The sequence below is a fragment of the Salmo trutta genome, chromosome 1 (assembly GCF_901001165.1).
Source record: "Salmo trutta chromosome 1, fSalTru1.1, whole genome shotgun sequence".
NCBI lineage: Eukaryota > Metazoa > Chordata > Actinopteri > Salmoniformes > Salmonidae > Salmo > Salmo trutta.
In genome coordinates this window covers 32,189,376-32,202,364 of record NC_042957.1, presented here as the reverse complement: position 1 = coordinate 32,202,364, position 12,989 = coordinate 32,189,376, and the positions used below count along the sequence as shown (strand labels likewise).

The following is a 12,989-nucleotide window of genomic DNA, read 5'->3' as shown; positions in this document are numbered from 1 at the left end:
CCTGAAAGGCAGCTCAGCAAGGAAGAAGCCACTGCTCCAAAACCGCCATAAAAAAGCCAGACTACGCTTTGCAACTGCACATGGGGACAAAGATCGTACTTTTTGGAGAAATGTCCTCTGGTCTGATGAAACAAAAATAGAACTGTTTGGCCATAATGACCATCGTTATGTTTGGAGGAAAAAGGGGGAGTCTTGCAAGCCGAAGAACACCATCCCAACCGTAAAGCACGGTGGTGGAAGCATCATGTTGTGGGGGTGCTTTGCTGCAGGAGGGACTGGTGCACTTCACAAAATAGATGGCATCATGAGGAAGGAGAATTATGTGGATATATTGAAGCAACATCTCAAGACATCAGTCAGGAAGTTAAAGCTTGGTCGCAAATGGGTCTTCCAAATTGACAATGTCCCAAAGCATACTTCCTAAGTTGTGGAAAAATGGCTTAAGGACAACAAAGTCAAGGTATTGGAGTGGCCATCACAAAGCCCTGACCTCAATCCTATAGAACATTTGTGGGCAGAACTGAAAAAGCATGTACGAGCAAGGGGGCCTACGAACCTGACTCAGTTACAACAGCTCTGTCAGGAGGAATGGGCCAAAATTCACCCAACTTAATGTTGGAAGCTTGTGGAAGGCTACCCGAAACATTTGACAAAAGTTAAACAATTTAAAGGCAATGCTACCAAATACTAATTGAGTGTATGTAAACTTCTGACCCACTGGGAATGTGATGAAAGAAATAAAAGCTTTAATAAATCCTTCTCTCTACTATTATTCTGACATTTCACATTCTTAAAATAAAGTGGTGATCCTAACTGACCTAAGACAGGGAATTTGTACTAGGATTAAATGTCAGGAATTGTGAAAAACTGATGTATTTGGCTAAGGTGTATGTAAACTTCCGACTTCAACTGTAGCTACAACCTGTGCCTCCCTCCCTTCCCCTAGCCCCAGTCAAGAGACCCCCCAGCCATGAGACCCCCCAGCCCAGTTCATTTCACCCTGACACTGTGCCCTCCTACACTTATCAATGCATCACTCAGACCAGCGATTAGAGGTAAAGCCACCCCTGGATAAACAGGTCTGAAAAGCCACAGCAGCCCAGAAAGCCCAGCTTAATGAGCCCATTGTGCTCCACTGTGTGCGGCCTGACTGGGACAGACAGAGCCCGCGTCCAAAATGGCACCCTATTCCCTACATAGTGCACTACTAGCAGGGCCCTGGTCAGAAGTAATGCACTATTTAGGGAATAGGGTGCTATTTGGGATGCACACAGACAAGAGGGAGATCACATATCTGACATGAGAGGGCCAGGGAGATAAGGACTATAATCCATGTTACTTAGCAACGCTGCTGATATGCAACTAATGAAATGGTAAGGACACAACTGAGCTGCAATATCCTGATGCTGTCTTTCTTGGATGACAAACATTATGTAAATTATGAATATGTGAAATTGCCAATGTATAGCGAACGCCTTATGATCACGCCAAACGATTGTTGCAGGCTTATACTGCTCTTTTAATTGAATAAAAAACTAGCGCCGTTTCAATCATTGACTCACTGAGTCTGCATGAGCCGGGCAGCTCCGTGTATAAGTTGTGATCCTACACATAGCAGCCAGGCCTGTACTCACTGCTACAGGGGACCTACATGGGACTGTAATCTGCTTGGAATGCCTCCCATTCAGCCGGCCTACCGGCCTACATTAAGTCCTATCAGGTAAAAGTGAAGAACTCAAAATGTCGACGGACTCAGTTCACCCCAGAGTGGCTGCCTTAAAGCTGCCACAAGTGCAGATTGACACTGCATTCCGCGAGCGCTTTCTCCACGTGGCCCGATAACAGAGGGGGGCATTGAGCGCCCCTGGCTGGGTTGGAGGGGTGGATGTTTGGAGGCGGGAGAGGAAGGAGAGGCTGAGGACGTGGATGATGATGATGAGCATGCCTGGGTATACTCGAAGGGGCTTGACACAGCTGTTGCCGGGGCCTTTCCTCAAGAGCTGAGACAGAGCATAAACAGAGTCTCAGAGTCAGACGAGCTAGCTGCCTGCCAGAGATCGTATAGGCTGTGTACGCGGCCATGTTTCCCTCTCCGTCACACCGGTGCAAATCTCCCTGAGCTGATTTATATAGGACGTCTGATCTCTGTGCGTTTGCCAGGAACGGAAGCTCACTGTCCTGTGGATAAACATTGAGAGACAGATCCCAGGATAGTATGGAAGTGATGGTTATTTGGATACATGTATAACGTTTGCTAGTTACTTCACCAGATGAGCATAACTTCCTCTGTAAGGAGAAGAAAAGAATCAACTAACCCATCAAACAAACAATCAATGAATCAACAAATCTAACCTTGGGCTCAGGTTTCCCAGTCATGGTTTTGAGCAGCTGGTGGAGGTGGGGCCAGTTTCCTTGAGAGTACCAGCCAGGCTTGTCCAGGGACGGCAGCCCATCACTCTCCTCCACATCATTCACTGCAAGACAAAGTGAGCAACCTTACCACAGGGTCACCACACGGTTCGACCACACCGCTCAATGACACGAACATACACGACCACACCGCTCAACACACAACCACACCTCAAAGCCTCACCGCCACATTACTCAACATTGGCTGGGCCAACAAACAATTATAACAGGGCAAAATGGATTCTAACAATGTGGATATTTCCATAGTTCAATATACAGTACTCTTGTGAGGGATAAAAATACATAATTGAAAAGGGCAATTTTTTCACAGGGGAAATGAGCCTATTTGGAGCTACTTCCATGAGTATGTTTCCTAAACAGTTCATATTTAGGTCTCAGCATGTGGTCTAAGGCTGGATATCAATTTCCTTCTAAGCTCTGCTCTTAGCTTTGCTGCTGCTGGTACACAGAGTACAGCGGCCATTACATCAGCACAGCAAGAGAAAAACTGTTCTCGGAGTCAAAACAGAGTCATGGGCTGCGCCCCCAATGGCGCGGTATTAGCACACTAATGAAGTAATGAAGGTGGCCCTGGTCAAAAGTAGTGCACTATATACAGAATATGGTGCCCTTTGGGACACGCCCAAGAAGGCTAGCCTGCTTCCTCCTCTCATACCTCTGTGGGTGCATTGGCTCAGTCTGGCCCGGTGTAGCCGCGTCTCAAAGTGCGTCCCAAAATGGCACCCTATTCGCTCCGTAGTGCACCACTTTTGATAAGGGCTCTGTTCAAAGTACTGCACCATATAGGGAATAGGGTGCCATTTAGGAAACACCCTCAGCCACCAGGCAATGTGTCAGCTTCTCAGTGAAGACGAACACTTCCAAAGGACTACCCCCCTCCCCCCCAAAAAAACTATTTTTCAGGCACTCAGTCACAGAAGTCACACATCATACAGTACAAGAAAGTGTGTCAATGACCTCATGGAAGTATTTACAGTTCATAAATAACACTCAAGGATCTTTCCAGACTTCAGGTACATGGTTTATGTCTTGATGCTCAACAACAGCCAAATACTTTTCACTTAGTCATTCCTAGTTGATTGGAGGGGTTTTGGTTTTGGCTGTTGGGCTGCTGCTTAGCAATAACCCCAGTCTGCTTCACTTTGAGCAAGGGGGCATTGGAAGATAGCCAGAACAAGATAGAGAGCGGTTGGAATGTAAACCACCACACAACTTCTAGAGCATTACACACACTCTAGAAACGGCAAGGCAGGAGGTAACAGCAAGTTCCTCGAAAACAAATCTAATGTTTAGCTGAAAACAGAACTCAGTTAAACAGCTAGGGTTTAGGGCTGCTGGAATCTCCATTGAGTGAATAAACTCAGCAAAAAAAGAAACGTCCCTTTTTCAGGACCCGTCTTTCAAAGATAATTTGTAATAACTTCACAGATCTTCACTGTAAAGGGTTTAAACACTGTTAAACAATGAGCCATAAACAATTAATGAACATGCACCTGTGGAACGATCGTTAAGACACTAACAGCTTACAGACGGTAGGAAATTAAGGTCACAGTTATGAAAACTTAGGACACTAAAGAGGCCTTTCTACTGACTCTGAAAAACACCAAAAGAAAGATGCCCAGGGTCCCTGCTCATCTGCGTGAACGTGCCTTAGGCATGCTGCAAGGATGCATGAGGACTGCAGATGTGGCCAGGGCAATAAATTGCAATGTTCGTACTGTGAGACGCCTAAGACAGAGCTACAGGGAGACAGGACGGACAACTGATCGTCCTCGCAGTGGCAGACAACGTGTAACAACACCTGCACAGGATCGGTACATCCGAACATCACACCTGCGGTACAGGTACAGGATGGCAACAACAACTGCCCGAGTTACACAAGGAACGCACAATCCCTCCATCAGTGCTCAGACTGTCCACAATAGGCTGAGAGAGGCTGGACTGAGGGCTTGTAGGCCTGTTGTAAGGCAGGTCCTCACCAGACATCACCGGCAACAACGTTGCCTATGGGCACAAACCCACCGTCACTGGACCAGACAGGACTGGCAAAAAGTACTCTTCACTGAGGAGTCACGGTTTTGTCTCACCAGGGGTGATGGTCAGATTCGCGTTCATCGTCGAAGGAATGAACGTTACACCGAGGCCTGTACTCTGGAGCGGGATCGATTTGAAGGTGGAGGGTCCGTCGTGGTCTGGGGCGGTGTGTCACAGCATCATCGGACTGAGCTTGTTGTCATTGCAGGCAATCTCAACACTGTGCATTACAGGGAAGACATCCTCCTCCCTCATGTGGTACCCTTCCTGCAGGCTCATCCTGACATGACCCTCCAGCATGACAATGCCACCAGCCATACTGCTCGTTCTGTGCGTGATTTCCTGCAAGACAGGAATGTCAGTGTTCTGCCATGGCCAGCGAAGAGCCCGGATCTCAATCCCATTGAGCACTTCTGGCACCTGTTAGATCGGAAGGTGAGGGCTAGGGCCATTCCCCCCAGAAATGTCCGGGAACTTGCAGATGCCTTGGTGGAAGAGTAGGGTAACATCTCACAGCAAGAACTGGCAAATCTGGTGCAGTCCATGAGGAGGAGATGCACTGCAGTACTTAATGCAGCTGGTGGACACACCAGATACTGACTGTTACTTTTGATTTTGACCCCCCCTTTGTTCAGGGACACATTATTCCATTTCTGTTAGTCACATGTCTGTGGAACTTGTTCAGTTTATGTCTCAGTTGTTGAATCTTGTTATGTTCATACAAATATTTACACATGTTAAGTTGCTTAAAATAAATGCAGTTAACAGTGAGAGGACGTACATTTTTTTGCTGAGTTTAGTACATTATAAACTGGGTGGATCGAGCCCTGAATGCTGAATGGCTGACAGCCATGGTATATCAGACCGTATACCACGGGTATGACAAAACATGTATTTTTTACTGCTGTAATTACGTGGGTAACCAGTTTATAATACTAATAAGGCACCTCGGGGGTTTGTTATATGTGACCAATATACCACGGCTAAGGGCTGTGTCCAGGCACTCCGTGTTGCGTCGTGGATAAGAACAGCCCTTAGCTGTGGTATACTGACCATATACCACACCTCCTCAGACCTTATTGCTTAAGTATACCCTTTTCTGCACAGCTTTTAGGAACCCTACACTTTGAAGTGGGTGACTGCACTTCTGGACAGGAGAAGAAAACAGTCTTTATGAGACTGATGGGCGCTTAAGACCAGCAGCAAGAGAACCTAACCTCTACCTTCTTTTTTTAGAAAAAGACAGTCCTTGACAGAGTGGGCTGCACCAGGTTCACGCTAAGGTTAAATATGCTATAAATATTGTGGCAGAAGAGAGAGACAAAGCACAGACTTTAGTTTGTGCGATTCAGTCACGCGCACACACGCGCACACACACACACGCACACGCACACACAAACACAGTAACAGCTGTGAGGATGCAGGGACCTTAAGAGAAAGTGGAATGAGAAGACTGTGGTCTCTGGAACCCCAGAAAAACTGAGCACAGAAACACACTTGCGCACGCCCACAAAGAATACCGGTCACCTATCAGGATGTGAAATCCTGTGGCGTTTTCACTGTACGTCTCAAATGGCACCCTACTGCCTATATAGTACACTGCTTTTGACCAGGGCCCATAGGGTTCTGTTCAAAAGTGGTGCACTATACAGAGAATAGGGTGTCGTGTGGGACGCAGCCCACGCTTAATAAGAGGCTGGGAGGAGTCTGATGCTAGCAGCCAAAGTAAAAGGATTGATTTATAAAACTTCTCAGTCTAATACAGTACCTGGCAGGAACTGGGCTCTTATGAATTATATAATGTAGCTACTCCTGTCCTGTGTAGGAACCCATTCAATGACACACATACAATATTTGAGCCACTCCATCAAATAAGGCTGATGTTTTTAGGTAGGTCCAGAATTAGTGAGCTTTAAAATAATATATAACTTCTTGAATATTGCTGGACATAAAACTGCACACATACACTGAGTGTACAAAACATTAGGAACGCCTTCCTAATATTGAATTGCACCCCCTTTTGCCCTCAGAACATCCTCAATTCGTCAGGGCATGGACTCTACAAGGTGTCGAAAGCGTTCCACAGGGATGCTGGCTTTGTTGACTCCAATGCTTCCCACAGCTGTGTCAAGTTGGCTGGATGTCCTTTGGGCGGTGGACCATTGTTGATACAAACAGGAAACTGTTGAGTGTTAAAAACTCAGCAGTGTTGCAGTTCTTGTTGTTTTGCCCATTCACCCTCTGAATGGCACACATGCACAATCCATGTCTCAATTGTCTCAAGGCTTAAAAATCCTTCTTTAACCTGTCTCCTCCCCTTCATCTACACTGATTTAACAAGTGACATCAATAAGGGATCATAGCTTTCACCTGGATTCACCTGGTCAGTCTACTATATCATGGAAAGAGTAGGTGTCCAAATGTCAACAAATTAAACTGGACTATATATACATACAGTGGGGTCCGAAATGATTGACACCCTTGATAAAGATCAGCAAAAAAGAATTCATATACTGAGCAATATTGTATGGTAAAGTTTTGGGGGAAATTATATTATTTTATACTAATACAATTGCTCAGAGAAAGAGATTTTGTTTAACAATAAATACAAGTTTTTCTCAAAAGTATACAGTGAGGGAAAAAAGTATTTGATCCCCTGCTGATTTTGTACATTTGCCCACTGGCAAGGAAATTATCAGTCTATACTTTTAATGGTAGGTTTATTTGAACAGTGAGAGACCGAATAACAACAAAAAAATCCAGAAAAATGCATGTCAAAAATGTTATAAAATGATTTGCATTTTAATGAGGGAAATAAGTATTTGACCCCTCTGCAAAACATGACTTAGTACCTGGTGGCAAAACCCTTGTTGGCAATCACAGAGGTCAGACGTTTCTTGTAGTTGGCCACCAGGTTTGCACACATCTCAGGAGGGATTTTGTCCCACTCCTCTTTGCAGATCTTCTCCAAGTCATTTAAGGTTTCGAGTCTGACGTTTGGCAACTCGAACCTCCAGCTCCCTCCACAGATTTTCTATGGGATTAAGGTCTGGAGACTGGCTAGGCCACTCCAGGACCTTAATAATGTGCTTCTTCTTGAGCCACTCCTTTGTTGCCTTGGCCGTGTGTTTTGGGTCATTGTCATGCTGGAATACCCATCCACGACCCATTTTCAATGTCCTGGCTGAGGGAAGGAGGTTCTCACCTAAGATTTGACGGTACATGGCCCTGTCCATCGTCCCTTTGATGCGGTGAAGTTGTCCTGTCCCCTTAGCAGAAAAACACCCCCAAAGCATGTTTCCACCTCCATGTTTGATGGTGGGGATGGTGTTCTTGGGGTCATAGGCAACATTCCTCCTCCTCCAAACATGGCGAGTTGAGTTGATGCCAAAGAGCTCCATTTTGGTCTCATCTGACCACAACACTTTCACCTAGTTGTCCTCTGAATCATTCAGATAGATGTTCATTGGCAAACTTCAGATGGGCATGTATATGTGCTTTCTTGAGCAGGGGGACCTTGCGGGCGCTGCAGGATTTCAGTCCTTCACCGCGTAGTGTGCTACCAATAGTTTTCTTGGTGACTATGGTCCCAGCTGCCTTGAGATCATTGACAAGATCCTCCCGTGTAGTTCTGGGCTGATTCCTCACCGTTCTCATGATCATTGCAACTCCACGAGGTGAGATCTTGCATGGAGCCCCAGGCCGAGGGAGATTGACAGTTCTTTTGTGTTTCTTCCATTTGCGAATAATCGCACCAACTGTTGTCACCTTCTCACCAAGCTGCTTGGCGATGGTCTTGTAGCCCATTCGAGCCTTGTGTAGGTCTACAATCTTGTCCCTGACATCCTTGGAGAGCTCTTTGGTCTTGGTCATGGTGGAGAGTTTGGAATCTGATTGATTGATTGCTTCTGTGGACAGGTGTCTTTTATACAGGTAACAAGCTGAGATTAGGAGCACTCCCTTTTTAAGAGTGTGCTCCTAATCTCAGCTCTTTACCTGTATAAAAGACACCTGGGAGACAGAAATCTTTCTGATTGAGAGGGGGTCAAATACTTATTTCCCTCATTAAAATGCAAATCAATTTATAACACTTTTGACATGCGTTTTTCTGGATTTTTTGTTGTTGTTATTCTGTCTCTCACTGTTCAAATAAACCCTTCATTAAAATTATAGACTGATCATTTCTTTGTCAGTGGGCAAATGTACAAAATCAGCAGGGGATCAAATACTTTTTTCCCTCACTGTATATTATTTATTTTCACCCGTTTTCAATACCTCACCTTGCGAGGATAACGGGACTGAGACTTGGCCGCAAGTGGATCTTCCAGCAAGACAATAACTCCAGGCACACATCCACAAAGAAATGGTTAATTGGCCACAAAATCAACATTTTGCAATGGACATCTCAGTCTCCGAACCCATTGAAAACCTGTGGTTTGAATTGAAGAGGACAGTCCATAAGCGCAGACAAAGGATATCAAGGATCTGGAAGGATTATGTATGGAAGAATGATCTAAGATCCCTCCCATAGTGTTCTCCAGCTCATAAAACATTTTAGAAAAAGTCTCAGTGCCGTTATCTTTGCAAGGTAAAGTACTGTATTAAAAGATATTGAAAACAGGGGTGTCAATCATTTTGACCCTTACCTTTTTGAGAGAAAAAAAGATTACTTGTTAAACAAAATGTCTTTCTCTGGTCAATTGTATTAGTATAAAATAATATAGTTTCCTCATTTCTTTGGAGCATACAATATAGCTCAGTATTTTAATTATTTATTTTATACCGTCCTTTTTTCTCATTTTTATCAAGGGTGTCAATCATTTCGGTCCCCATGGTATATGTTGACAAGATTTCGACCTTCTGATAGTAAACTAGCCTTTTCCTCCTGAACTTAGACTGACCTTGTCAACTCAGCTTTATCTGATCAACATAACAGCATCACTATAGCAACACTTAGAACATTACAATAGAGGCACATAAGTAGTGCACAACAGTGATGTTATTTCCCAGAGGCCAATATCTCTGTATGGATGAAATAAGAAAATCAAATCAAATATTTATCCAGTATGAAATAGAACCAGCCACTGACTGAGGCTATATCTGCCAACGTGGCGAGGGCTGGATGAGGAGTGAATATTTGAGCGGCTGGGTCATTGTGTTTCACACATAATGCTTCCCTCCAGTGTTATTCCTGGCAGGAACGCAGTCCAGATGGGGGAGCATTCCAGAGCCGGTGCACACCTTCAGGAACCGATCGGGATTAAATATCAGTTGCCTGAGCAGGAAAACTGGGACCATGTGTGGATCACAGATCATATTAGAAACACTGACAGCTAATATGAACAAAAAGATGTCGGATCTTAATTTGATCACCCTGTTGCAGGATCACTTTTCTGCAATGCAGTACATTTAAACTTGTAGTGTATTTTGAGGTTTAAAAAGGCTTCTGAAGTTTGTAATTCCCGTATTGAAATTTCAGACTTGACTTTCCCCTACAAAAATGTCCATAAATTACAAATCACAAAATAATTCACTTTTTCTGTCGCTGCAGGATTATTTTCCTGCTGTAGCAAACTGGCTCAAATTAAGATCCTACATCTGTAGTTTGATGTCCACCACCTGTCTTGATGCTAGTTTATCCTACTGGTTTCAGTAGTGATTTGACGCTTGGGTTTTGAGAGATTATTAGATTCATGGATTTTCTTTCTGGATTCCAACTCCACAAGTATTCTGATTTTATCAGAATCAGAAAAGTGATCCTGCAACAGGAAACTGCACCAAATACCCTAGTTTCGTACTCCTAATTATCCAGAGTGGCGCAGCGGTCTAAGGCACTTCATCTCAGTGCTAGAGGCGTCACTGCAGACCCTGGTTCGATCCTGGGCTGTATCACAACCGGCCGTGATCGGGAGTCCCATAGGGCGGCGCACAACTGGCCCAGCGTCGTCCGGGTTAGGGGAGGGTCTGGCCGAGGTAGGCTGTCATTATAAATAAGAATTTGTTCTTAACTGACTTGCCTAGTTAAATAAAGGTTAAATAAAAATAAATATTTTAAAAATCCTTAAACGTCTGAAGACTCACCTCCATGCTAGCTGGAAGAACTAGTATTTTATCTCAACACAGCTTTATCTCCTGACTGTTGGATACTGGGAACCTGGTGTGTTAACATCACTCAATGGAGACTAACAATCCTGACTGCCAATCCTGACTGAGTCCAACTAACAATCCTGACTAACAATCCTGACGGAGTCCAACCTGAGACCTGTTCCCCACGATAAGTTTCAGTAATCACCATCCTGAAATCCCATTGGGGTGTAAAATCTACAGCCCTGCAAAATGCTCTTTTTGATGAAGGCAAAGGGCTGTTCCACGGTGCTTAGTGTTGGTGTGAAGTGTACTGTACATCGGGTATCTTGTGTGAAAAGGCAGACATACAGATAGGCAGGCCGGCAGGATCTCACCCAGAGTCCTGAAGGGCCTCTGTTGGGGCACCAGGGAGAAGAACCCAGGCTTCAAGGCGTTGGTGATGATGATGTCAAACAGCTCCTCCCAGTCCTTTCTGCAATAGCCAATGAGAAACAATTCATCTGATTATTACAAACAAATACAGGCTTAGTGTAAGGTCAAAGTTCGGACTCCATCCCACTGGATTTGTTTAGCACAAGAAAATTAAAAAAACATTGCTTGAACTAAACATTAGGGAGTTGATGAAAAACAGTCAACCATAAACAGTGCATTTATGGAAAGGGTACGGAGGGAAACGTTAGGGAACAATATCAACATTTCCCCAAGAGAAATAAACTCAAAACAGACCAAAAAAGACAAACACATACAGTCATAGTGATTATTAACACTAGGTTAGCATCAGCGTCCAGCTCCAAGCACTAGCTAGCAGACATACAGACCAGGGTTGCATCCGGTCTCCTTTATCTGGAGCTCTTCTCCAGATCAGAGCCATGCGGCTGGGTGGATTGGTGTTTGCTGTTCCGGCCTGGCTAGGGCTGACTGGGGTTACACTTTGAGAGAGACCTCTCACTGCAGCCCTACGTGGGCAGATGGCAACCTTGAGCTGAGGCAAAGCCCAGGATCATTCAGAGCACTGTCTTCTGATATAAACCTCACCATTCTAAAGCTAGGCCTTAGACATGCAGGACCTCATCAGTCTCAGAGTTACAGCCTTAGGAGCTAGTCAAACATATTCCTGACATAGCATAACATTATCGCTACATCCTATTCTAGCCAGCAAAAAGCATAGCAGGGAAGTATAAAAATATCTGTTGTAGACTTATGGTTTCATCTTGCTGTGTCACACGGCTGGCCATGCCAAGGAGTCACCTAGATACTCCTGGAGCAGACCATGGGTCCTGGTTGGTAGGGGCCTGACTGGCAGCCCTGGTCTTGTTGTGACACTTCTGACTGCTCTCTGTCCCTGGCCCACAGCCCGCAGGGCTACAGTTGCCAGACTGCTCTACTGAGAGAAGCGTGGGCTTTTAAGAGGGCAGGAGAAACGAGTTGTTCTTCCTGACAGGAAACAGAAGTCAGATCAGGAGAAAGGGCATTCTTCATCGGGGAGTGCCTATGCATTATGGAGGTGTTGAAATCCATATAGTTCATAGACTCCAGCCTGGGGCTGCAGGAGAAAGAGTCACACGTCTGAGTCTGTTGACTGTGAAGCCAGACATTGTCCTACCACAACAGCTACTGTAGACAACAACACAACACACAGGAGGATTAGCATGCAGGCCAGCCCGTACAGCAGAACAAAGCAAAGCTTATCCCAGAGCTACCACACGGACAAGACGCAGCCTGCGCGATTTCCTCGCCTCAGTTACCACAACATAAATCAGGCGTCCTCAGGCCTTGTAAACTGATTCTCTGAACACACTATATTGCACAGTCGGGCTCCCACCTGACGTGGCGGCTCCTTGGGAGGTGACATATGTCGGAGGGTTAAAGGTCGCGAGGAGGAAAGGGGGTGGCCAGTGAAACAGTGGAGGAGAGACGGGGGGGGAGAGGAACAGCAGAGACTGGGCCGAGCCAGGCCAGGCTGTTTGACAGGAAATGGCTGTGGGGGAAAGTCTGGGCCATAGAGGTCCCTGGAGACCTAGTAGACATTCAGAACAAACGGTTGACTTTCAGCCCCCACCGCTCCTCTCTCCCCTGAGTCCAACTCTCCATAACGGTCAGCTATACTAGCAGAGTGGAGCAGAAGAATAGATCATCTGTGTGGTTGGTTTCTTACCAGATGGGCATCAAATCTTACTTTAGCTAGGCTATGGCCTTGGATGGATTAATACTCATGATCAAGTTCTCCACTGTGAAGTAATACTGGTGACGTGTTAGTGTGTCTGTTAGCTGTTGTATCTGTTTAGATAATGGGCAGAGACACTTCTTGAAGGCATTCTATTCAGCCACAGCACCAGTCTGCTTTCCGCGAGTCGTCCTCTTGCCTCCTGACCGAGTGTGTAAGAGGGTTTAGGCTAGAATAATAACCCTAGACCACATAGTGTACACTGCAGAGGGAG

The 12,989-nt window shown here is 45.4% G+C and overlaps 1 protein-coding gene across 1 annotated transcript in view; it reads right to left on the bottom strand.

Moving 5' to 3' along the window:
* LOC115194225 (5'-nucleotidase domain-containing protein 1) overlaps positions 1-12,989 on the bottom strand; it is a 55,930-nt gene that overhangs the window by 7,186 nt on the left and 35,755 nt on the right. Inside the window, exons 8-9 of the mRNA XM_029753736.1 lie at positions 10,926-11,023; positions 2,353-2,474 (exon numbers count right to left, since the gene is read on the bottom strand). Coding sequence (XP_029609596.1) covers positions 2,353-2,474; positions 10,926-11,023 — 220 coding nt within the window. The remainder of the gene's footprint in view (positions 1-2,352; positions 2,475-10,925; positions 11,024-12,989) is intronic.